Genomic DNA, 25923 nt, shown 5'->3' with positions numbered 1-25923 from the left:
AGGAACGCTAAAGGAAGTAAACATTCATGAAACCCAGTACGCTCTGCTGAACTTCCAACACACATTCCGAGATTTTCCCAACCAAAGTGACAAGAAAAGAAAACACAGGCTTATCAACTACTGGCCGACATTTACTTTAATCTAAAGTGAATTTCTCACCACGGTGACTGTTATCACTGTGTGGGAAACTAGTGCTGTATGGTCAGTCCACAGCCAGTTTCCCAACCAGCCTGTAGACCAGGAGCCGAATATTTGCTAACACTAATTGGAGGAAGCTTTTGATGTCAGCGTGGCCAATGGGTGAGGTGGACAGGGATGCAAACCTTCACACCAACCCTCTATTTTCTTCAAAGACCTTTACAGCAGCAGCACTGACATAACAAAAGATGGGAATGTCTTTGCATAGACTTAGATTAAGAGCCGTCTACAGGCTGAGAAGTTGGAAATAAACTGCATATTTGTTTGTCACTGGCCCAAGGCAGAAAATCACACTGCTATGTAACAGTATCCCAGTGCTGATTAATCGAAACTGCTATCCAGCATACCAGTGAGTCAGATATGTAAACTGATGTATCCTTGGCACACACAGAAACTGTTTGCACTCAGGCATGAGAGCAGATACAGATATCATGGTGCTGATCAGTCAGTGTCACTATTATTGTTCCACAGTAGTGCCCTATAAACCCTGTTACAGAGACTTTTTACATTTTTCCTGTAAGACATGACACCGGAGGTGATCCCAGTGTGTAAAAGCAGCAGTAAAACTTTACAGAGTCATCGTAATACCCACAAATGAAAAACCAAGCACATTTTTTTTCAGTATTACAAGCATCCAGGAAATGTAAAAATGATACTATTGTAGTGAAAAAGTCATAGTTGTTTGTAGGGTAGTACTGTGGAACACTATTGATACTGGGTTAGGATTGGGGTAGGCTAGGATTTGGCTTGTAATCCTCCTGTATTTCTTAACTTTTTGGTGTAGTATGAATGGCAGTTGGGGAGGTGTTTGTCAATAGAAAAAGCTGTCCAACTTATGAAAATGTAATTTAAAGTTCAAATTCTATTCACTCCTTCACATTTCCCAAAGCCTTCCGGTGGGCCAGATTGAAGCCTTTGCCTGGCCGATTCTGGTCCCTGGGCCTGATATTTGAGATAACTGCTATAGACATTAAGACAAAAAACACTATACAAAAACAATAAAGTTAATAAAGCTTGCACCTTTTCTTTCAAAAATATGTGTTTTGGATGGATAAAGTGGCATACAAAAACCCCCACAATCTTTACAATCATTATCTGTGCTGTACGTAAGTGCTGTACATAAGTGAAGAGAACTAGAGTGAGATTATTTAGATTAGCTGATTATCAGATGAGATAACACTCAGTGTTTATTTATGTGTCTTCTTGTCTGTCCACATAAGCTTTCAACAGAGTCCTGAAACAGAAAAGAAAGCACGGCAGTCACTGCAGACGACCGTCACAAGGCCACAGAGAAACGCTAGCGTGACCTCTGTCAGTGTTGAAGGCAGGGAGGGGTTGGGGGTGGTACAACAAACCTCTCAATGGAAGTATTCAGTGGTGCCATCATCAGTGCCTCCTGCCCAGGAACCTACAGGAACAAAGATCCCTGTTCAGCTGGGAGAGCCATCTGATGGCAGCATGGCGCTGTCTCCTGTCTGCTGGTGTCACTGACAAAAGACACGCCTGCCACAGGAACTCCGAGTCAGGTCGCACCGAGTCCTCTTACATGTGAACAATCAGAGATCAGAGTTACAGTAACAGCCCGTCCTTTATAGAAGTGCTGTTTGCTGATAGTTTTTGTCACCTACTTGCCTGGATTACATAACTTTTTTGCTTCTTAAGATGACTTTTTTTTTTTTAGCATTTTTGCCTTTATGTGATAATTGATCATTGAAGATACACAAGATGATGGGGAGAGAGAAAATAGAACGATTATATTATATGTGTTAGAACCTCTTCTGCCCTTAACAAAAATACATTTTTAATGTCACTCACACCTTTTGCCTTTTAGATAAATAAAGCATACACAGGAGTCACTTTGCTAAACTCTGACTGCAGCTTCTGGCTTGTGACAGGAATGCTGTTTGTGTTGTTTGCTCAAAGTGGTTTAACATCATTCATGAGATTTGTTTGACATAGGCTAACTGTCTCACTGTTTGAATACAAGCAATCACTTTTTGTGCCTAACCCCTGGGTCAGTTTCGAAGCTGGCTGCTGTATTTTATGATTTTGGCAATCTGCATAAAGAACTGCTTTCTATCAGACATCCATTACATCTGTGGTAAAGCGTGTTAAGACGAGTTGATTCGTACTGAGTGCAAATCTCTCAGGCTTATTTGCGCCTCAGTTTCAGTCGGCTTGCCCTCTAGCGGCACCATGTGGTTGACTTATTTAGTACAGCAGTATCTCAACATGTATTCAAAGCACTCGTGATCCTCAGACAAAATAATCCCCTTCTTGTCTAATCTTTGGAATCTTTTTATGGTGTTTTATTTTAATATCAGAGCCTGCTATTCCCATAGTGCTTGTTGTCCACTTTGTATGTGGTAAAATAAACCGCAAGTGTTCCCAACAAAGCTCTTTATCCTCTCCAGGATACTTGAGGGTGCATGGGAGTTTGCCCAACCAGTCTACATGTGTTTTGTGGACTTGGAGAAGGCATTCGACCGTGTCCCTCGGGGCGTCCTGTGGGAGGTGTTGCGGGAATATGGGGTGTCTGGCCCATTGCTACGGGCCATTCGATCCCTATACAACCGTTGCAAGAGCTTGGTTCGCATTGCCGGCAATAAGTCGGACTCGTTCCCGGTGGGTGATGGGCTCCGCCAGGGCTGCCCTTTGTCTCCGGTTCTGTTCATAATTTTTATGGACAGGATTTCTAGGCGCAGCCAAGTGGCGGAGGGCTTTCGCTTTGGTGGCCTCAGAATCTCATCTCTGATTTTTGCAGATGATGTGGTTCTGTTGGCTCCATCGGGTGAGGGCCTCCAGCTCGCACTGGAACGGTTCGCAGCCGAGTGTGAAGCAGCGGGAATGAGGATCAGCACCTCCAAATCTGAGGCCATGGTTCTCAGCCGGAAAAGGGTGGAGTGCCCACTCCGGGTCGGGGGATGAGTTCCTGCCCCAAGTGGAGGAGTTCAAGTATCTCGGGGTCTTGTTCGCGAGTGATGGGAGAAGGGAGCCGGAGATCGACAGACGGATTGGGGCTGCAGCTGCAGTAATGCGGACGCTGCACCGGTCCGTCGTGGTGAAGAGGGAGCTGAGTGTAAAAGCGAAGCTCTCAATTTACGGTCGATCTACGTCCCTACCCTCACCTATGGCCACGAGCTGTGGGTAGTGACCGAAAGAACGAGATCGCGGATACAAGCGGCAGAAATGAGCTTCCTCCGAAGGGTGGCTGGCCTCTCCCTTAGAGATAGGGTGAGAAGTTCGGCCATCCGGGAGGGGCTCAGAGTAGAGCAGCTGCTGCTCCACATCGAAAGGAGCCAGCTGAGGTGGTTCGGGCATCTGACAAGGATGCCCCCTGGGCGCCTCCTGGGTGAGGTGTTCCAGGCATGTCCCACCGGGAGGAGGCCCCGGGGCAGACCCAGGACACGCTGGAGAGATTATATCTCTCGGCTGGCCTGGGAACGCCTTGGTATTCCCCCGGATAAGCTGGAGGAGGTGGCTGGGGAGAGGGAGGTCTGGGCCTCTTTGCTTAGGCTGCTGCCCCCGCGACCCGGCCCCGGACAAAGCGGATGATGGATGGATGGATGGATGGATGGTGTTCCCAACAAGCATTTTATTGACTTTTAGAGCTACCTTTGGCTGCTCCCTGATTCAGAAGGGAGGTTGCCACAGCCACAGGTGTATTTGATTTAATTTGAAAGAATGTCACAGTTCAAGTCTTTCGATACATTTTTCACAGGTATCAAGTGTGTAAAGATAACAATAAGAGTTTTTGTATCCTGAGGGACAGGTATCCACGTTTTAATTCCCTTGCTCCGTGCTTAAAGCAGCAGAGTTCATACTCGCAGGTCATTAGGAGACAAACATTTATTAAGTAACTTGGCCCCAGTGTGTTCAGTTTGTATGCTCTGTTGTGTTGTATTATTAAAGAAAGAAATCCTGTTTAAACAAATCTGCTTTTATGAGATGAAATCTTTAACGCTTAACTTTCATGACGATTAGCAAACTTTGCTTTGGAGCCTGAATGACTTTTAAGAGCTGAGAGGATAATCTAGTGACACTGTGTCATCATGCGTAGGCTATAGTTTCTTGGGATAAAGCTCAATCAAATCAAGTCCAAGTTTAATTAGTTATATACAGGTAACAATGGCACGTCACTACCAGCAATGAAATTCTTAGGTCAAAGCCCCTTAAAAAAACAACAACAAAAAAAAAAAAAACTGATTACACATACGTAACATAAAGAAATATATAAATACAAATTACTAAAAATACTGTGGTGGCTGTAGTGCAGAGGTAATGTATTTACATGTACAGTGTGTGCAGTGATTGCACCAACTGTCTAATATTTCAGTAGTTCAGTAGAACTGATAGATTGTGGGTAGAAACTGTCCCTGAATCTGCTGCTGCGAGTCTGGATGCTCCTGCACCTCCTACCTGATGGAAGGAGTGTGAGAGGTGTATGGCTGTGGTGGGTGGGATAAGAGAGGATCTGTGGGGCCTTCCTCCTACAGCGCTGTCAGTAGAGGTCCTGGATCCTTGTTCTTGCTGATGTTAAGAGGCAGATTATTGTCCTGACGCCATGATGTCAGGGCTCTTAGCTCCGCAGTCCTCCAGATCCTCTCACAACAAACCCCATTTTTCTATTCAGATCTTTCTTATTCTGTATATTCAATATGAACACCATACATACATTCCAGAGGTTTTAGGTTTATGAAATTTCATAGTTAAACAAGAAATAAAAAAAAAACTGCTGGCCTACAGATCACAAACATCCAAAATAATGTAACAAATTGTGAATAGCATCAATTCGCATTAAGGTTTTGGAGAGAATACCAATAATGGAGCAAGCCTCTATGAGCGAGCAATTTGCAATGGTGGGAAGGAAAAATTCCTTGTAATAGGAGGAAACCTGGAGTAGAAGCAGGCTTGGGGGACGGACAGCCATCTGCATTGATGTACTAATCTTTAAAGCAGAAAGGTTTGTTTCCTGAATACAAACTTGGAGATTCTTCCACAAGGAGGCCCACAAGTAAACCAGCAGTCTGAGCCTGAATTGCTTGATTATGATATTTCCATATTATGAGGGGCCAATAAAAAGAAACCAACATTGAAGAAATAGGATCTCTTTCTCATCTTGGGATTTCAGCACTTTCAGAACAGCCTGTTTATAATGATGCATGCATTCAGTAATTCTAATTAGAAACTGTTTCTACGATTTCTAGGGCTGATTACAATAACCTCAATTTCTTGTGAACTTATGGGTGATTCAGGCCTTTCAGATAAGCCTTTAGTTCACTTCATGGATACATAAAACTATAAAAGTATCATCCGCACAGCAATCAAACTATATGCATTGTTTTCTAATATTACCTTATAAAAGAAAAGCATGTATAATGTCAATAGAACTGATACTAGCACAGAACACTGTGACCAACTTATGTTAAATAAGATTACTCCCAATTTAAATACACAACTGTCTATCAGATATGTGACCACAACCACAGGAGTGCATCTTTTAATACTAACAGGATCTCTGTAGTAGACTATTGTGATTAATATTATCTAACACTGCTCTGAGGTGCAACAGAACAAGTACACAGTGCACTTTCAGAGGCCAGAAGATATTTATAACCTTCACCAGTACGGTTTCTGTGCTATGGTCTGTTTTTGTCAGTAAACCCTGACTGAAACATCAACGAGATCATTTCCTTCTCAAACTATGTTAGTTTTTCACAAACCTTTGAAATTAGAGGAAGACTGGTAAATAGTTTGATAACTTTAGCTGGAACTGATGTTTTTTTTGAGTAGTGGTTTAATTAGAGACAACTTTAAGTCTGCACATATCCCATTGACAGAGAAACTGATCAGCACTAGTGAAAGTGGACCCTGTCTAAAGGACATGACTTTGAAGACAAATTATTGCAAGAGTCATTTAAAAATCACCACATACAAGGTTTTAATCGTCTGAAAATCGTCAGATGGGGGAAAAAAAAAAATAAAAATTAGTCAATGCACTACAAATATTTTATGTTACATAGATTAGAGGTCTTTCATTTGCAACTCAGACATCGACAGCATCCCACAAAACAAGCAAAAATGTGAACATTTGTCATTCTCAACATCCAACTCATGAGGAAGGACTCAACTCTTATCAAAATATGCTTTGCACATTACAGTAAAAATTAGCTTCTAAAGTAAACTAAGTGACAAAATAAGAACAAAACATATGGATACAAGTGTATTTCTTTTTACAAAAGGTAAAACGAAATCATACAAACGGTTTAAATTTACACAATGTATCTGACAAAACCAAACATTTTTCACAGCGAACCTGATCTATTCCATTTTATTCCTCCAGAAAAGCAAGTGTGCTTCAGGGGCGTGAGGTGCAGGTTTGCATTTAGGACATTCAGTATTCACGTCTTGATTAAGCTGAAAAGGTCAGAAGTACCATTCTGGCACAGAAGGGGGATGGAAGGTCTGAGGGGTCTAAATAAAGGGCTAAAATGCCCATTAACAGTTAAATATATACCAATGACGCTTTGTGGAATGTCCAAAAGCTCTGAAAACTGATGCAACCAGAGTCCTTTCAAAAAGTAAAATAGACTAAGACTTTAGTCATCAAACTTTATTTTCTTCCCCTGGGGTTTGCCTCCAAAGCCACCGCCACCTCTTCCACCTGAAACAAGAAAGACGGGCAACTTAATCTACAAGGCAGCATGTTTAGCTATTTTACAAAACAAAGATAAAGAGGCACACTTAGACATCGCTCTGTTTCAGTTAACTCTTGGAACAACAAATGTAAAAATCTACCAGCTTAAAGCTGCAAGTCAGTTAAAAGATGACCATTGTAGCCACAGGTTTAGGAGTTTAATCCCTTACCTCCGAAACCACCGCGTCCGCGTCCACCTCCACGAGGTCCTCCTCGTCCTCTTCCACCGCCACCACGACCACCAAAACCGCCAAAGCCACCACGGCCTCCTCTGCCGCCACCTCGACCACCGAAGCCGCCGCCACCTCGGCCTCCACGGAAGCCACCTTCACCCTTGGGCTTGGCGTAGTCCAGAGTCACCTTGCTGCCGTCAATCTCGCCATCCTCCATTGCCTCCTTAGCTGCTTTGCAGTCATCCTCATTGCTGAAGTCCACAAAGCCGAAGCTATAGAGCCAGACAGGTTAGGGGACGAGATAATGGAAAATGATTCTAATAAATAAATGTAATTCTAATGCAGTGCCATGAATTAAACTATTTTACTTTGTCGGGTGAAGTATTGGTTTTTAAATAACTCATCTGAGCAAAGTCATCCAATTCAAACCACATCGAGTCTGTTTCACATCAGACATGGGCAACTGCCACTAAGGCAGCTGCCTGTTTAACTGCGACTTTGCTCTCCTTCTCATACGAAACCGTACACTGTCATTGTTAGACAGAGCGGTGCTCAAGAGAAGTGCTGGAGAAGGAGTGTTTGCACCTGTTCAAACTTACCCCTTTGATGACCCTGTATCTCTGTCTGTCACTATCCTGGCTGCTACAGCACCCTCAAAGGCATCCTTGAGGGTCTCTTCTGTTGTGTCCTCAGAGAGACCCTTGACAAACAGGGTTTTAGTTGGACCTGGTAGAGAAGATGGCATCATGTAAATAAGCAAAATAATACCCATCTGGGCAAATCTAAACAATTAAACAAATTAAAATTCATGGAAAGATCAGCTCAGGACTTGACTATCTTTGAATCTTCACAGAGTTTCAGGAGATAAAGATTTCATCACAGCTGGAAGAGTCTCAACTAAAAAGACAACCGATTGGTTTCATGACCTACCTGAGTTTCCCCTGTTCCAATCTCTGCTCTGGCTGTACTCCAGTCGAATTGATCGGCCTTCAATTTCTGTGTTGTTGAAATTTTCTAGAGCATCTTTAGCATCATCTGTGCTCTCAAACTCCAGAAAAGCAAAACTAAGGAGAGAAGAACAACGATAGAAAAAGAGTCAACATCTGTTTTGAAATGCTTCATCTGAATGTCTCGCTGAGGGCTATTAGGGTTAAAATGTTTTCATTTTGTCATTTTAGAAAGTTTACTGTAATTGTTGCACAGCAGACATAGGCAACACCCATGTAGGTGGGCAGGCCTGTTCTAACTGTGCACTGGCTCTACTTCTCGTGCGACTCCAAGTACTATCACGAGGAAGATTTACAGGAGCTCAAGAGAAGGCGCAGGTGTTTTACACACCATGACTACATTTGAAAGATTGAAAGCCCTCGTTGGGGTTACCCGTGGCCACACAGACACTCACCCTTTGGGTCTGCCATCTCTCTGTGGAATCCTAATAGAAACAGCTTTCTCAAATGTGGACTGCAGCACTTCCTCTGTTGCGTTGAAGGAGAGATTGTTCACGACCAGGGTCTTGCTGGCCGCTTCAGATGCTACAAAAAGAAAAGATGAAACATTCTTCAGCTGTCTTATGTTATGTTCACTATAGATCAGTACATTTGCAGAACTGGCATTGGCCATACAAACACAGACACTTTCATTAAGAGTATAGATACTTATGCATTCTAATAATTGAAATTATTGGAACTGCTTGTTACAAGTAGCTTGTCTCACAGTTCTACAAAATATCTCAAGCTTACCTGATGCTCTGGCTCCCATGTGGCTCTTCTCTCCAGTGTAGTCAATGATGATGGATCTCCCCTGTACTTCAGAGCCCTGGGTCTCCTCCATCGTTCTCTCTGCATCAGCCTCAGTTTTGAACTCTACGTAAGCAATACTGTAAAAAACAAAAACATGGAACATACTCTTAAAAAAAAGGAACTGAGTGATAATGATGAAACTTAATCAGCAGTTCATGTTCTACAACTACTGCCCATAACTTCAACTGTTTACTATGCTGAAAAAATTTACAACCTAGCTTGTTCTTACCCTTTGTTTGAAGTATTCTGGCCAGGAGGCACCCGGATTTCTACTGCGTCTTTAAAGATCTCTTTCAGGTCATCTGCCGTTGCGGAGAAGGGAAGGTTCTTCACAAACAGTGTCCGTGCGTCCTTCTCTGTGGGCCATATGTCAGTGTCAGCGAGTACAGGAACAAAATTATTTTCCATCCACAAAGAAATGTTTCAATTCATGACATCCATTACCTTTTTTGGTGTCTTGCGAGCCTTCTTTGCTGCGGGCCTTTTCCAGTTTCACTTCCTGGCCCATGACCTTTTTACCATTGAGCTCCAGGCCCTTCTGCAGGTCCTCCTCAGATGCAAAGTCCACATAGCCAAATTTCCTGTAGAGTTAAAAATGCAAGCAACATCAGACATGCCACCTTCAATGAATTTAAGTGTCACAGACCAGCTTCTTTTTTTAACTTTACAAATAAAACAAGGGCGCTGTCATGCCAGTTACAATGACAGGATACTTTAATATTTTACCATAAATTTAACTTGTTAACTGTTAAATATTAACAAGCCAAGTAAACCATTAACTTGTTTCTATCAACCGGCTATGGCCAAACTGTCTTCAGATGTTAATCTCAACTACATGGTGATACAAACAGAACCAGTCAAACACATCTGATATTTGTGATACACTCAAAATCAATCACTTATACCCAACGAGTGCATTTTGATAGGCAAGAATAAGCCAACCAGAAGGGATTAACTAGGATTTGTTTTAAATGTAATTCTTACTTGTTTCCTCCTAACCGGACGTCTGTGATCTCAAGGCCGTTCTTGGAGAAGAATTTCCTCAGTGAAGCTTTGATCTCATCAAAATCTTTGCTTGAGTTCAAGTTTCCAACAAACAGAGAAAACACTGGCAAACAGGGAAAACACTTCAATTACTTTTGGTGTAAAAATGCATTATTGATATTTATGTTGACATTTTGGGATTAGCATTAAGCCTCTTGTTGATAAACGTAAAGAAAGCTTATTAAAACAGGCAGAATATATTTATTCTTACCCTGTCCTTCTGACTTTGCTTTCTTGGCAGGTGGAGTGTCCTTTTTGCTCTCAGCCTTCCTCTTCGCAGCTGTGGGTTCTAGTCAGAAAGGAGAATGACGACAAAAAGAGAAAGTGAGTGGGGCAGTGAGTCTTCATTGTACACATCATCAACAAAGTACAGTACATAAGCCATCTTACAGCACACACACATCTTTATTATAGGGTGGTGATCACTTTTGAGTGACTTTATAAGAACTGGGAGAATAACACTTTCACTTAATTTTTATTTATTTATTTTTTTAAACTCCCAAACTTACTTTCTTCTTCCTCCTCATCGTCGTCCTCCTCATCGTCATCATCTTCGTCATCCTCCTCATCATCTTCAGACTCTTCCTTGGCTTTAACCATGCCTGCTTTCTTTGCCTTGGTGGCTGCTGGAGCAGGAGTAGTGTCCATTTCCTCTTCAGAGTCTAAAAAGCAGAATCAAAGCCGAAGACGTAAATCTCACAGTAACTGTGGCCGAATTCAAGTGCATTGAAAACGAGTATTACTGTGTGTCAGATAGTTCAAAAGGTGACATCATACGTGATCAGTATTAAGTCCCTTGTTGATCATCATACAATGTTAACTATTTCAATGGCTCCTGTTAAAAACAAAAAAATGTGAGGATCAGTCTTACCATCATCATCATCGTCTTCATCATCGTCTTCTTCAGATGACTCTTCTTTAGCAGGCTGAGCCTTTGCAGCCTTGGCTGCAGGCTTTGCTGGAGTAACCTTCTTGGGGGGAGGGGCTTCCTCTTCTGACTCGTCATCATCATCATCATCATCATCAGAGGACTCCTTTGCAGGCTGAGCCTTTACTGGGGGCTTTGCTGCAGGCTTAGCTGCCTTCTTGGGTGGTGGGGCCTCTTCTTCAGATTCATCTAGACAAGAAAAAAAAAACGAGTTTGTTCATTTCATTGCAGAAATTTTCAACAAAACCTCTTTAGAGTTCAAAAAAGGGCATTACGTTGTAACAGCGATTGAGGATAGGACCGGCAGACAGCAAAATACACACCGGTACCGAAGACATAGCGCTGTCTTTGTTTTTCCTCCGTACATTACACACATGAGTACTAAACAACCACATGCATGCCAAGAAATGGAGGATGTTTTGTGATGCATTACATCACCAGACTGTTAGCACAAATACTTGGATCAGATTAAAATGAAGCCATTGACAGTTTTATTAAAAACACAGTACAACGGTAATTACTATCAGTCACACAATACCAAAAGCCATACCATCCTCCTCATCATCATCATCTGACTCCTCTGCTTTTGCAGCAGCTGCCTTGGCTGGTGCTTTTTTAGCAGGAGTTGCTTTTGCAGGTGTCTTCTTTGGTGGGGGGGCCTCCTCCTCCTCCGATTCGTCTATATATAATAAATAGCAAAATCGTCTTAGACAATATTATGCTCATTTTAAGATTTTATCTTGTTTAGATCAAGAATGTATATTATGAATTTAGACAACACGACACATTCACCAGTTGAGTGGAAACAGCAGTTTTCATAACTGAAGGTTTTCTTTCTAAAGACCATCTGTTTCACTGTTGTAACTAAATGTCAAAAACAACGTTTTTCTTAACTGAGCGATGCCTGATGCATTTAATAACGTTAGAGGGACTCACTTTCTAACATCTGGATGATCCTTAAACATCAAAACAAACAAAGTATGTCAATCTCTATATATTAAAGTCCAGACTAAATTTCACCTACATACTGGTTATGTGAGATACGTGAGATATGAGTATCATTCAAGTAGTTTCATTTTGGACCTTTATTACTTACCAGAATCATCATCTTCACTTTCTGCTTTTTTGGCAGGAGTGCCATTTCCAACTTTGGTGCCTTTGGCTGGTGTGGCTTTCTTCACCGCTTTAGGTGGAGGAGCCTGCAGTTTTTAAAAAAAAATTATAATAATAATAAAAAACACTTAATACCACATTTTACATTTTAGCCATAAAATACTTGAGACAACGTCTTTGTACCTCTTCTTCCTCATCACTGCTGTCCTCTTCGCTGGATTCCTCCTCAACTTCTTTAGGGGGTGGAGGGGCTTTTTTCTTCTGAGCTGCTTGCTTATTTGCTGCCTTCAAAAGAAATCCCGGAATGCAAAAATTGTTATTACCAATGTTTTTAAAACCCAACAATAATGGAGCCCTACAAGTAGCCAAGCATAGATTCCGGTAAAGAAGAGGGTCTAACAATCATGGCACCCGCTGCAGCATGTCCGCAAACATGAGGGGGCTTTAGGCCACGTGGAATTCCACGGTTAAAATATAAAACAGGAGAGCCGTGCCGCTTGTTCAATAATTAAATCATCAACGGCAAACGGTTACGTGAGTTTAAAATAAGCCACTCAAATGATAACTGTGCGCGCCGATGGGGTTTCTCGGTTTTGGTTGCTTGCCTCGTGTGTCACTCAGAGCAGGCACAGAACCCACGTGGAGCTCTAGAGGTCGGTCAGCTAGCATGCTGGGTAATTTTACCATTTGCTGACAAGCATTAAAAAATTATATTTATATATATATATATATATATATATATAAAAATATATGCCGAACAGTTATCTAGAAAGTCCGTTACGTGACAAAGTTTTTAAGTGGGGCAATTTAAACTTCACACCGAGAACTACCAATATTTCCACAAAATGAAGTAAATTAGAATCAAGTCCGGGTATGAATGCGCTAATGCTAGTGGTTAAGCTAGCCGCGTGCTCAAATTTTCGGTTTTTACAACAGTTTTCTAACAAATGTTGGTACAGGTTGGCAGGCTGGCCATAAATTGATTTTGTTTTAGTCTTTCTATACGCCATACTTAAATCGAGAGCGCGCACGAAATCCACACTAAGCAGCGGTTTAGCTTAGCAGGCCAGAGAGCCAAAAGCGAGGCACAAACATGGCTGATCGCAAACGAAAAAGGCGTAGTAAATGCGGCAACACCACCACCATGTTGATTCATTTAAAAAAAAAAAAAAAAAAAAAGGCGACAATCGCTGCTTTACCTGAGCGGACATTTTCTTTTTCCGCGAATTCACCCCCCTTTTTTTTTAACAAACGCACCAACTTCTGCTTAAAGGCCTCGTGCGTAAACACAAGCCTTCTTTCTATTACAAACGCACGCACTATTTTTTAAAATAGAATGACGTAATCTTACCTTTGCTAACTTCACCATTGTGCTGTTGTGTGTTTCAATAAAACACGAGAAGCTGGACGTCTGAAGATGAATTTAAAAAAGAATAGCTAATGTATGCACGTGGACCTGCCTACTCGATGGGACATTGGACAGGAAAGACAGAGACGACGAAGACGCGCTCGATACTCCCCTTCTTCGCGCGCTCTCGCCGACCCGCCCACATGACTATCTCTACCAATCACAAGCTAATGTATTTGCGTCGTGCCCGCGCCTCACCCCACATACAGGAAACATTGAATTTTACTACTCTAAGGAAATACTGTATAACTATTCTCGTCTCACTATATCACTAAATACATGACAAAAACACGAGGCAGCACTGTCAAATCTACCGTGTTTAACCTTTAAAGTCAATGTTATGACAGTCTGTATTTAATATGAACATGTATTAATTACATTGCTATTATATCATTATTATTATCATGGTTTAGTTTTTAATATACGTATAGTTATAGATGTTTACAGTTAAAATCTTAAAGAAAACTATTTTCTGCAATTTCCCGGACTTAACGCTACAGAAACCATATACAGCTTGTTGTCACATATCCCATGCAGCTGTTTACATGGCCACGTGGTTCGGCACGGTTGCCAAACGATCAATCACGTGTAGTCCACCACGAGGTACACGCTACACTATTAAACAGCGATAGTTCCCAACTAGTATAGTATAGTATAATCTAAATACTTCAAAGTGGGGTATACATAGTAGTTCAGTCCAGTTTTAGTACATGTTTTTCATGTAACTGTATACATTAAAATAAAACTTAAAAAAAACCCCTCTACATAAGGTTTTTCCATGCTCGGAGTTTGCCTTTGCAAGGATGACTACACACAGGAAGGATGTAAGCAATAGATATTTGTTGCCTTTTTGGTAGATGCGTGCATTTAAAATGATAATAATAATATTTAGGCTTTTTTTTCCCTCAGTGAAGGAACCTCTTTTTAATTGCCATTAAGTTACTTTTACATTGTAGATAATTTTAAATATAAATATTCATACATTGTTTTTCTGTTGCACAATTGAATCCTGGAGCCAACCAGCTGATTCCCAGGGCAACATGAAGAGCACATTTGAGTAATTAACCCTCAACACCACACAGAGGCAGCATTGCATTTAACATCACTCGGTCTTACGGACTAGTCTCAGTGAATTACAACTACCTTTGATTTGAGAAAGATAATGTAACTTTATTGGTCCCTTCTTCTTTGTAATAATAATGATAATAATGATAATCTAACCATTCTCTTGAACTTCAATATCTTTTGTAGTCAGAAAGCTCACAGAGTAGCCACTGTTCTACCTGTCTACCTGTACAAAATGTTGCAATCTGTCCAACTTTTGCCCCTTTTCTTAGTCTTGCTGTGACATTCTGGACTTGTGATCACAACTGTAGTTGACTGTGTTTAATTATTACAGTCGTCCCACTGTTGGTGGTTTTAAAGCATATCAGTATAACTGAAAAAACTGTTTTGTGTAAAAAAAACCCACAAAAAACAACAACAACAACTACAAAAGAAAAAGAGCTACTGAAATTGCCACATTGAAATAACAAAGGTACATACAACTACACAGCAGTGTCTATGCTGAATTTGCAGAATGAATAGGTGTGCCTCTTTGCAAAAACCCTCCTGTCACTCTGTCTCTTGTTCAATTATTCACTGCTGTCTTTCAGCAACAATCATATGACCCCTTATGAGCAAGTGCTTTGGCAACAGTGGGAAGGAAAAACTCCCTTTTATCAGGAAGAAACCTCCAGTAGAACCAGGCTCAAGGAGGGGTGCAATCTGCTGCGACCGGTTGAAGGTAAATGGATGAAGACAGGACAAAGACATGATGTAGAAAAGAGCCAGAGATTAATAATAATTGAATAGAAAGATGTGTTTAAACACAGTGAGTGAAAAAGGTGACTGAAAAAGAAACACTCAGTGCATCATGGGAATCCCCCGGCAGCCTACACCTATTGCAGCATAACTAAGGGAGGATTCAGGGTCACCTGATCCACCTGATATGCTTTATCAAAAAGAAAGTTTGAAGCCTAATCTTAAAAGCAGAGATAGTGTCTGTCTTCCAAATCCAAATTGGAAGCTGAAGAAGGGCCTGAAAGCTGAAGGCTCTGCCTCCCATTCTACTTTTAAATACTCTAGGAACAACAAGTAAACCAGCAGTCTGAGAGCAAAGAGCCCTAATGGGGTGATATGGTACTAAAAGCGTCACACATGATAGCATCACACAGTTGTTGCAGCTTGTCAGCATCACATCCATGATGTGAATTTTCCAATCCATCACATCCCAAATGTGTTCTACTGGGCTGAGATTTGGTGAATGCACAGACTATCTCAATACGATGAACTCATGTTGAGAAAAACAGATTTGGGTGATCTGAGCTTTGTGACTCGTTATCCTCTTGGAAGCAACCTTCAGAAGATGGTCATAAAGGAATGCACATGGTCAGCAACAATACACAGGTGGACACAAGGGGCCCAAAGTGTTCCAAGAAAATATCCCTCTCACCATTGCAGCAAGCTGAATCACTGATACAAAGCAGGATGGATGCATGCTTGCATGCCAGATTTTGATCCTCACATCCAAATGATGACCGATCAGACCAGTTTCCATTTTTTCAGTCTGCTGTTGTCCATTTTTGTTGAGCCCGTGTGAACTATAGCCTCAGTTTCCTGTTCTTAGCTGACAAGAGTGGCAGCTTTTGCGGTCTTCTGCTGCTGCAGCACATCTTCTTCAAAGTTCAACATGTTGTGCATACTCTTCTGCATACCCTAGTTGTAACAAATGTTTATTGGAGGTACTCTTGCCTTCCTGTCAGCTCAAAACAGTCTCCAATTCTGCTTTGACCCTTGTCATCAAGAAGACATTTTCATCTAGAGAGCTGCTCACTGGATGTTTGTTTTTTTGTTTTTGTTTTTAGAAACTTCTCTTTAAACCCTAGAAATGGTGTTGTGGGATAACCCCAGCAGATCAACAGTGTCTGAAATACTCAGACCTGTCTGGCACCGGCAGCCATGTCTCATTCAAAGTCACTTAAACCCCCTTTCTTCCTCATTCTGATGCTCACTTTGAATTTCAGCAGAACATCTTTAACATATCTACATGCTTGAATGCACTGAGTTGTTGTCATGTCATTGGACCATTAAATTAATTGCTTAATCGTGCAGCTGAACACGTGTGTCTAATTCAGTGGCTGTATTTTAGAATGGTTAAAGATCAAATATAACAACATTGAAACTAGTAAACAAATTCACATGGCAATGTGACCGTGTACGGCTATATGCTGGCCTTTGATGAAAGCTTTTATTAACTGGAAGCTCTGCCACTGAACACACTGGATTTAACACAGCAGTGTTGATATATTTCTTGCTGTTGTTCAGTGTATGTTCTATTTTGTTGTTGGTGGGTGCAAAAGGTGTTATAACGATCCCCAAACACTACTTTCATTTTATTATTTTATCCTTTATTTTTTTTTAGACTTATGTGACTCATGTTTCTTGAACACCAGGTACATGAGGTGGGCATGTTGCCTTTGTGTTTTCCAGAGTAGCGTTTACACTTAGTGTGTAGTGTAACAGCTAGGTAGGCAGGCTGTTCTGAACAAGTACTGGATATTATGTTCTTTTCTTTTCAGTGAATTAATTATTGACTTTAATTCGGCTTTAGTTCTATAGCACCGGCCACCTCAAGGCCTGTTTTGTATGTGTGTGTGTTTAAAGTTCTATTACTATGAGTATGACCTTCCTACAGTCAATAATATAGGTTCACAAAAAAGAGACAAACACATCTAATTTATGATTGTAAATGTGTTTTCACAGTAAACGAGTACTCTCAGTTTGCTTCTGTCAGCTGTGCATCTCTCCAGTTTGCAAATCAGTAGCAACCTCAAAGTCAGATGCACACATTCACAACAATCACACCATAAATATCATGTTTCACGGTATTGGAAAGGAAATCTTTGAAAAGACTTTTACATTGACTTCACTGTATTCATTAGCTTGTAAAGTGTTCTCTCTGTATTTTTGTGGCTCTCACCCCCTTTAGTGTAATTACACCATGAAACCTTTGAGCAATGGACCTTTTTACGGTTTCACAACTGAGCACAATTTGTTGTCTTTTTTATGCTTCATTATTATAATCTGGGTGTGTTTGTTTTCCTTTTTAATATCGCACATATATGGGCTTTTCTCTATATGCTTGTTGTCTTGTTTTAAGCCTTTTAGTTTGGAAACTACGAGATAAAAAAGCCATTTTGCTTATATATCATCTTTATATAATGTTAAAGTATGTTATTCCTGCAACAGTTTGGCTGTCTGTGCAGGATGTATCCTGTTCCTTCCTCCCTATGATGAATTGGAGAAGCATAAGAGAATGGATGGATGGATAATTATAAGGTGATTTTACTGCTTATTTTAAATAATATTTAAATTTACCAACTGGTAACCGGATGTAATGTGTGGAAGAATTAGAGGAACATTAGGAGGAAGTGGCTTCCTATCATCTTTTTAATTAGTGGTCAACATGATGGGTTATTTGGGGATTACAGCGTTATTGCCTGAATTCTAAAGATCGCTCTAAGTCAAAATTTAAGTTTTCAGTGTTTTCTTCTATTTGTGCAGCAAATTTGTGCATGAGCTTTCGACGGTGTGGGTACAATCATGCCAGGTTGAATGCAGGAGTATAGATGCAGCACCCAACAAATCTTTATTGTTTCATATAAATATGTTATCTGATAACACAGAGTTTCAGATATTTGCTAATGTTTGAAACATTTTTTCAATATCCAAGCAGGATAAAATCTTTAGTAAATGTTAAACTTTGGCTCTCTGTACCAAAGTGTGCCTTTTGTAACACCAACCCAACCGGCTACAGCAGATGGCTGCCCCTCATGAGCCTGGTTGTGAAGGTTTCTTCCTATTAAAAGGGAGTTTTTTCTTCCCACCATCAACAAGAGCTTGCTCAAAGGGGGTCAAATGATTGCTTGGTTTTTCCTTTCTTTCTAATATTGTAGGGTCTTTACAACATAAACCGCTTCGAGGTCACTGTTTTATGTGAATTGGTGCCATAGAAATGAAACTGAATTGAACTGAATAAAAATGAATGGCGCTCCATCTAACAGCAGGGCAGTCTTTGTTTCTCTTCTGACAAAACCTCCAGAAGCCAGGCAGAAAATGCTCACAAACTAGAATTGACTAGTTTCACGGAACACACAAAGACGCACAGATCAAAGATGTAAGTGCACATGGAATGTCTGTTTTATCGTTTTCGAAAACATTTACAACTATTTGAGACAAATGGGGAAAAAAGGCAACAAACAGAACTGACCTACAGTTTGCATCCATTTCCAAAATGTTACATAAATAAAAATCCATATTTATAAATATCTCTTTTTTTTATAAACATATAAATAGATTTTAAACATAAATACATTTATGCAGGGAACGATGAAGTACATGAATGTACAGCAGCAGCAGCAACAATATACAGCTTTGCGGTATGTAGTTTTTTTTACACCATTGTCCGCCATGTTGTACTACCCATCTGTGTTTGTATCTGTTGACCATGTTGTATGTTATACATATATGTACTGTATATATGTATATATACCTGCATATTTATTGTATATATATGTCTATATTAGGATTTTGTAGTATTGTCATCCAAGTCTTTGTTTATGCTGGTCATGGTGACTTTCGTACCATAGAACAATCATGATGAGTTTTTCTTTATTTTCCCCTTCTGGTAAGAACAAACTCAACTTTTGTCATCCAAACAAACACGTCGTCCAGAGATCTAGAAAAAGAGAGGAAAACAAAAGCAAAAGGTTAGACAGAGTCTTTCAAGGTCAGCCTCATAAACACATGTTCATTTATTCGATCTTTTGTTAACGTAATACATGTATCAGTCAGGGAATCTCCAAATTTACTTGTTGGTTCTTTACTCATTAACTCACTTCTCATCTAACCACTTTACTTTAGATTAACTCACCCGTATGGTGTTAACCAATGAAAAACACACTCACCCATTGTTAGTCACTAACACTCCCCCATAGGGATGTCAGAGTTTACCATAAAATCGAAAAAAGGTGTGAAGCCTCAGGACTAATCGTGTGTCACTTAGATTCCCCAGTACTTAATTAACCCACACAGCCCCCTTTTCAGTTTATGTTAAAAACACTTTGTGAAACAAATGTGTTTCCAAGAAACATCTTGACAACCAAATATGTGTGTGAATGTGTCTCTGCAACCCCACTTCCGTCCTCGATATCTCCCTGCCCTTTTTCTTAAATGTGATATATTGTTCTTGTGTTATAGAAGCAGATGGGATCATTCATAATGATGTGCACAGATACAAGAGTGGACTTCCTAAATGCTCACTGGTTTCTTTCCCATACATCAGCTTAAGCGGGCTATCCACTTAAACTGATGACTAAGACTATCCTGTTCTAGGAGGTAATATCTATCTACTTAGCACTTTTAATTCTTATTCTCATTTTTATTTTCATGTCTATTTAAGCTTAATTTATAACAGTATTTATAACAGTATGTTTGCACTGAAGCACCGCAGCAATTTCCTAATGTTGTAAACCCGCTCAACATTTGGCAATAAAACCCTTTCTGATTCTGATTCTGATTCTAATGCTAGAAGGTTTAGGCTTGATTATTTCCCTAGATTGAATATTTCTAAGTCAAAGGCAGTAGTGAACCACAATATTTTCCATAGCTGAACCATGCAATGCTGCATAAATACATGTGTCTTATGTATATGACAGATAATCCTGTAAAATCATCATTTAACTGCGAGGAATACCAACAGGAAATTATAATAAATACAATATTAAAAAAATGATTATTATGTCCATTTAATTAACTAGGCCATTCTTTTTTAAAATCCCTGATTGTAATTTGTCTCCCTTTTATCTTTCAGCATTCATTCTTTCATTTCATTTCACCCTGTTGCTTTTGGGCTCTGTTTACATGTCACTGTTTGCTGCTACAGTTAATGTTGCATAATGTTAAAGTGGGACTGATAAGAGCGACCACTCACCATTCATTGCAGCGCTGCTCCAACCCTAGCATCCCATGCCGCTGATGGTGCCTATCCTGTCCATCTTGTGTCCGAAGCAGCCACTCCGTGACGAGGAGCCAGCCTTCTTGCTTCCCGATTTGTGTTTCCTGTTTTGGGGTTGATCGTTGAGGAGACGAGCCCACATGCCTCTGGCCCGGGTGTCCACCCGTAAATCGCGCAGTAACCGTATCCGAGTGCGCACAGCGTCGAGCCGTCTCTCTCTCTCCTCCGACTCCAGAAACTCCGTCAGCTCCTCGCCCAGCAAACTTCTAAGAGACTGAAAGATAAGAAAATAAATAAACAATCTCTCCCTCAGGCAAATAAATTGTGCAAAGACAAATGCTTTTGATGAAAGTGAAATCTATGGTTTGTGCCCGTTTCAACAGAGTAGTCATTATATGCTAAATGTTTGAGGTAAACCTCAGCTTGGCATATATTCTAACGCTTTCACAAACGTAATGGCCGGGGGGACGCGTTGGCATTTTTCTCACAGCACGGCACTCAAGAATCCATTAACTTGTATCATCTAACCAAAAACAACTTTGGAAAAGATCCACGAGAGGCTCCAGTCATGAGGTTCAAACCTCGAAGGAAACCCCTGAAGAAGAGTGCAGTACTTCTGTTTTATTAAGTTACCGACTCTGACACCTCGCTCTCAAAGTGAAGACAAAAAATAAACAAACTTAAAACAGGTGCCTGTAGCTTACTTATCTGTTCGTAAAGTAGACTGTAACGAAGACCTCCAACACTCCAAATTTTACTGAGCTTAGAAAATAATTACAACATTATTTCAAACGAGTATTGTTTTAAAGGGTCAGCTTTATTCAATTCTATGCGTAATTGCGATTTTACGCACAATTTTGTTTTGGTTTGGTAAATCTTATTTTGAGTACAAGTAATAAATACATAAAATTCCAAAAATGATGTTGATAGTCAGTATAATAGCTTTTCAGAGTTATTGTAAACTAAGAATTTTAATGTTTTCCCCATATGTGGTTTCATTTAAAAAAATCGCATATGGTCTAAAGTCTAAAAATATCACAGGGATGCTCGGAAACAAACTTTCACCGGCTGTTTTGGTTGCATGTCACTGAACATGCCGTCTGTTTGTAAATAAAGTGCAAGTGGACAGGGGTGTTACACTCTGAGTGTGGAAAAAGAGAGATTTTCCCCAACAGCTTAACAAGAACCAAATTGTGAAATATGATGCGCAAAGCTACTGTCCTGGAGGACCTGTGCCACAGAACAGCTGCTGCTGCTTCTTCAGTATTCAGCTTCCAGCAGCTTCAGTCCAAACCAATCAAAAGGTTCTCCTGGTCAGTAATAACAATACAAGTGACTTTTTCTTACCTTCTGCTGCGCTTGAGTTAAAGGTTTTGCCCCCATCCTCACTGAAAGTAAGGTGACCATAAGTCCACACGCTACAAAGTATGACAAGTTCATTTTGACAAGTCTAGCAGTTGTTCGGGGATTCCTCTGCGCTGCAGTTCAGATCGAAGGACGTTAGCTTCAGCCAATCAGCTTCTAAACACAAGGAGAGTCCGTTTTTTACTCCAAAGCTCCTCAAGTGCTTCTCTAACTCTGTGTATTAATCCTCGCCGCTTTATAGCCAGCCCATGGTGATGTCATGAAAACCTGCGTAATGGTTCTCCTTCCTCGCCTATTCACTGTTTTTTGTACCTGCCTCTAAGCACGTCATGCCAGGGATTAATTAAATGCAAATGACACAAGCTCCGGTCATCGCTGTGTTAGAGAAAATGATATAGGCTATAAGCTATCAAAAGGCACAGACTTTAAGCTTTTAGACCTCTGGCTGAGATGCAACAGCTGAAACCAAAGGTGGTTTCAAAGGCTGCGCGTCAAGAGCTGAAGAGCGACTTTGGCAGTGAAATGAATTCTAGGATGCCAACCGTCTGTGCTGCGGAACATCTTAAAAAGACATACAATATGCTGCGCGTGGATGACATATCCTGTTTTCTTTAAGCGAAAATTCAGAGTCTGCTGCTGGAATTAAAGGAATTAGGTCATTTTTTAGATACCTTCCAGAAATTCAAATGTGATTTTCTTCATCTAATCACTTTTTTGGAAGGCACAAAGCGGAATTTTACCAGAAATAATTTGATGTGTTACTGCGCCACTCAAGCCCCGTGTTTTTCATTTATTTTTTTAAAGGGTAAAACTTATTATTATTATTATTATTATTATTATTATTATTATTATTATTATTATTATACAGAGGAATGCAAACATACAGAGATGGAATTATTAAACAACCCCATTAAGTCATTTGCTCGACGTTATTTACATCAGAGCATGACATCAGCCAAGGGGGATTCACACCGAAAAAACCTCAGACGGTTCATGCTGATTCATAAAAAAAACAGAGACACTCATTATAAGTCATGTCATGTGTCTGGATGTAAATGGCAATTCCCCATAAACCTTTTAATTAGATGGTTTTGTGTTTCATGGCGGTATCTTACAGTTTGTTTTCTGTCTTTAGATCAGGTAGTCCACTTACAGAGAAGAATCTCAGAACTACTGTGGCTACTCCAACACACACTGGATGTGTGGGACTGTTCAGACAGTCACCCCCAACTCAGAAAGGAGGCACAGACATGAACCCTAAGCAATGATTACCACACCAGTGTCCAGAAATAATTTATACTGTTATTCTTGAATCAAAGTTGGTATGTCACTAAGAAAAGCTGCTGCTTTCTTAAATTTTAGCCTGTGAGTCTGCAGAGTGCCGTCAATATGCAGGATATTTAACCAGCGATACTTCTATAAACCAGGAGGAGGGTGACTCTGCACAAATGAGTGAAACTATACAGAAGTCAATATGTTTATACTTACTTTAGGCTTAAAAATTGGCATTAGCTGCTGACTCCAACCAATGAGTGACGATGGGTTTTCATACAGACTATGTTACTTTACCACAAGTCCAGAGAAGAACAGTTAAATGGGTGTCGGTATAAAATCTAGTGTAAGAAAAAGCCTTTATGGCTCGCAGCCTTTCAACCCCTCTTACTGGTTTAGAGAATGCCAATCAACAAAGAGCACTCTCAAGCTATATACTTCTATACATCATATCTATAAATGAATGCTTTTTCATTTTTAAAGTGTTACAAGTAAGTCTTACTGGAAAAAACTACTGTAGCACTAAAGTGTGTAACAAATTTAGCTTTAATCTGCAGCTGGGGATTCTTTTTTTTAACATATAAATGAATGTAGTTGTATTTAAGCAATTTGCACCAGGTTTGTCTACTTTTGGCAGAAAACCAGAGTTTTTAATTTAGTGTCCAGCACTGCTGCACCTGTTTTATGTCAACCAGTAATGACTGGTTTGCCAGAACTGAATAAAGGAGATGGCTATAGGGGCTGGGAATATGGTGGAAACACCTTGGTGGAAACACCTTGGAAGTGTCCAAGAAAAGTTTCTGATGCTCAGGATTTTTTAAAAAGGAACTCTGTAAGAGAGTAACCCTTCTGTAGAAGTGTGACACATGCATGAGTTGCTTCACTTCCAGGGTTGAGAGAGTAGTTTCTTGTTAAATCTTAAAGTTTGACCACACATGTTTCAAACAGTGTAAACCAAGAAAGTTCAACTTTAAAGAAGCGTTTTTGATACTGCAAACAGCCTGACATTGATGTATAGTTGCCTAACACTCGTAAGCTCACCCACGGTTGGTTACATATGCCGTGTGACCTGCTTTAAGATATACATAGAACTGTCACTATTAATTGGTGATATGCAGTTAGAACAATGATGATCTAAAAATGTTTTAAAATAAGTTGCAATCAATCACTAAAACACTTAAACGGCATGTTGTCAAGGGAAGTTTAAATTAAAAAGTCACCTCACTGAGAATAATTGACCAATTTAAAGAATATGCGCACATTTTGAGACAATACAAAAACCCTTGTAAAAAAAAAAAAGATACTTTTTGCAGTGTGGAGTGTTTCTGGAGCAGTCGAGGCCCCACATAGTGGAGCAGAAATCTCAGGCAGCACCATCTGTTTTGGAACACAGAGTGGCAGTATTTGCTATGCCGAAAAGCGAATACCCCTCAAAGTCACATGTTACTGGATCAATACTATACTGTAAAACTAAGTCATTAATCAGCAGATCGCCAGCATTTGAAAGTCCTATAAAGGCTTTTTAGAGCAGATTTGGCATATGGAAAGTGTATACCTGCATTTTTTTGCAGAACATATGTCATATTTATTGTAGCAGTGCTGGCATACCTGCCAAAAAATGTCAATCAGAACGTGTGTTGGATTTGCATTGAATCGTGCAGCAAAAACGATGTTTGGATGGCAGCCAGCTGCAGTGTCATCATTAGGTGTCCATGTTTCAACCAATACTCTGCTTTCTTTTTGGTTGCACACCATAAAAAATGATCGTTAATAATAATAATCACTTATGGTGTGTGTTAAAGATTATGACTTTGAAGGCTAAATAAAATACTGTGTGTATAATTAGACAACATTACTCTGATAAAGCATATAAAGTATATGGTTTTGCCCTATAAACTCATAAAACAGAGATGTTGATAAACTGAACAGATGAACAAGATGACTGGCCTGTGATATATGATGTAATAACAGAGCAACATGCATCCAGACTTTGCTTCTCTTCAAAGACAGGACACAAACATTACAATGTCACATTTTCCTTCAGTCTAACAAACTTACTAGACTCATCACTGTCACTACATGCAGAAGTTCTCTTAATTGCTTGAAATGAAAGTAATGGACTTGTTTTGGCTATATAAAGCTATAAAAAGAAAAATATAATGAAAGTTTTTATTGGACTCTGAAGTCGGAGCAGTGCAAAAAATTAAAATAAATAAAAATTAAAAAACAAGGGCTAAATATCGGACTGTGTAGACGATAGTACAATTAGAAAAAGAGTAGAGACAAGTTTGGAAGAGCTGATGGGAGAAAACTTCTTCTCTCTAAAAGGCACATGCCAGCACAGCTTAGGTTTGCAAAGTTGCATCTGAACAAACCACAAGACTTCAGGAACAATGTCTTTTACACAGATGAGACCAAAGTGCAGATGTCTGACCATAATGCACAGCATCACACTTGGCAGCTCACAGCATATCAACACAAAAACCTTATACCAACTGTCAAGCATGGTGGTGAAGGGGTGCCCAACTGTGGGAGTTGGGCACCTTGGAGTCATTAGAGTCGAGCTCTTCTGTATACCAAAGTGTTCTAATCAAAAGTGATGCCATCTGTTTGACAGCTAAGGCTTGGGCCAAATTGGGGTTTGGAACAGGACAATGATCCCAAGCACAGCAGCAAATCTACAACAGAATGGCTCAAAAAGAAAGGAATCAGGTTGAGGTTTGGACTTTGCCATAGTCAAAATCCAGATCTCAACCTGATTGAGATGCTGCGGCGAGACCTTAAGAGACCTGTGCATAAATGAATCCCAAAAAAACCTAAATGAACTAATGTAATGTTGTAAAGAAGAGTGACACAAAAACACTTCCAC

At 40.1% G+C, this 25923-nt stretch overlaps 2 protein-coding genes and 2 non-coding genes across 5 annotated transcripts; all 4 read right to left on the bottom strand.

Annotated features, from left to right (window-relative positions):
* Positions 1–6114: 6114 nt before the first annotated feature.
* On the bottom strand, positions 6115–13486 carry nucleolin (nucleolin multifunctional protein). Of its 2 annotated transcripts, XM_085433197.1 has the most exons (17): positions 13304–13486; positions 12136–12237; positions 11936–12038; positions 11390–11518; positions 10984–11028; positions 10783–10953; positions 10421–10573; positions 10123–10200; positions 9852–9975; positions 9312–9448; positions 9097–9223; positions 8808–8944; positions 8471–8600; positions 7999–8132; positions 7668–7794; positions 7066–7340; positions 6115–6862 (listed from the first exon to the last, which is right to left on the bottom strand). In XM_085433197.1, exons 1-17 carry the CDS (start codon positions 13319–13321, stop codon positions 6798–6800), a joined length of 2055 nt encoding a protein of 684 aa, XP_085289323.1. In that variant the 5' UTR covers positions 13322–13486; the 3' UTR covers positions 6115–6797. The 2 variants fall into 2 exon arrangements, with proteins under 2 accessions (XP_085289323.1, XP_085289322.1); XM_085433196.1 differs by having other exon boundaries at positions 10783–11028.
* Positions 7506–7632, bottom strand: LOC146692924 (small nucleolar RNA SNORA75). Its single transcript, XR_014915421.1, has one exon. It is a non-coding gene; the product is annotated as a small nucleolar RNA SNORA75 (small nucleolar RNA).
* Positions 11114–11253, bottom strand: LOC146692923 (small nucleolar RNA SNORA57). The gene has a single exon (XR_014915422.1). It is a non-coding gene; the product is annotated as a small nucleolar RNA SNORA57 (small nucleolar RNA).
* Positions 13487–18579: 5093 nt separating the features above from the next.
* nppc (natriuretic peptide C) lies at positions 18580–21981 on the bottom strand. The gene is made up of 3 exons (XM_085433195.1): positions 21765–21981; positions 20394–20691; positions 18580–19139 (listed from the first exon to the last, which is right to left on the bottom strand). The coding sequence occupies exons 1-2, from the start codon at positions 21855–21857 to the stop codon at positions 20419–20421; spliced, it is 366 nt and encodes a 121-aa protein (XP_085289321.1). The 5' UTR covers positions 21858–21981; the 3' UTR covers positions 18580–19139; positions 20394–20418.
* Positions 21982–25923: the final 3942 nt, after the last annotated feature.

The sequence above is a fragment of the Copadichromis virginalis genome, linkage group LG15 (genome assembly GCF_057382275.1).
Source record: "Copadichromis virginalis isolate Kocher_CV1m ecotype Utaka linkage group LG15, C_Virginalis_male_GT1.1, whole genome shotgun sequence".
NCBI classification, from domain to species: Eukaryota; Metazoa; Chordata; class Actinopteri; order Cichliformes; family Cichlidae; genus Copadichromis; species Copadichromis virginalis.
This window is presented reverse-complemented; position numbering and strand designations above follow the sequence as displayed.

Coding starts and splice junctions, on each gene's coding strand:
- nucleolin (XM_085433196.1), bottom strand. Junction 10,574..10,782: donor TGAAGACGATGATGATGATG/GTAAGACTGATC, acceptor TCTGCTTTTTAG/ACTCTGAAGAGGAAATGGAC. Junction 8,945..9,096: donor CAGAATACTTCAAACAAAGG/GTAAGAACAAGC, acceptor TGTTTTTTACAG/TATTGCTTACGTAGAGTTCA.
- nppc (XM_085433195.1), bottom strand. CDS start 21,857: ATGAACTTGTCATACTTTGTAGCGTGTGGACTTATGGTCACCTTACTT. Junction 20,692..21,764: donor TAACTCAAGCGCAGCAGAAG/GTAAGAAAAAGT, acceptor CTTATCTTTCAG/TCTCTTAGAAGTTTGCTGGG.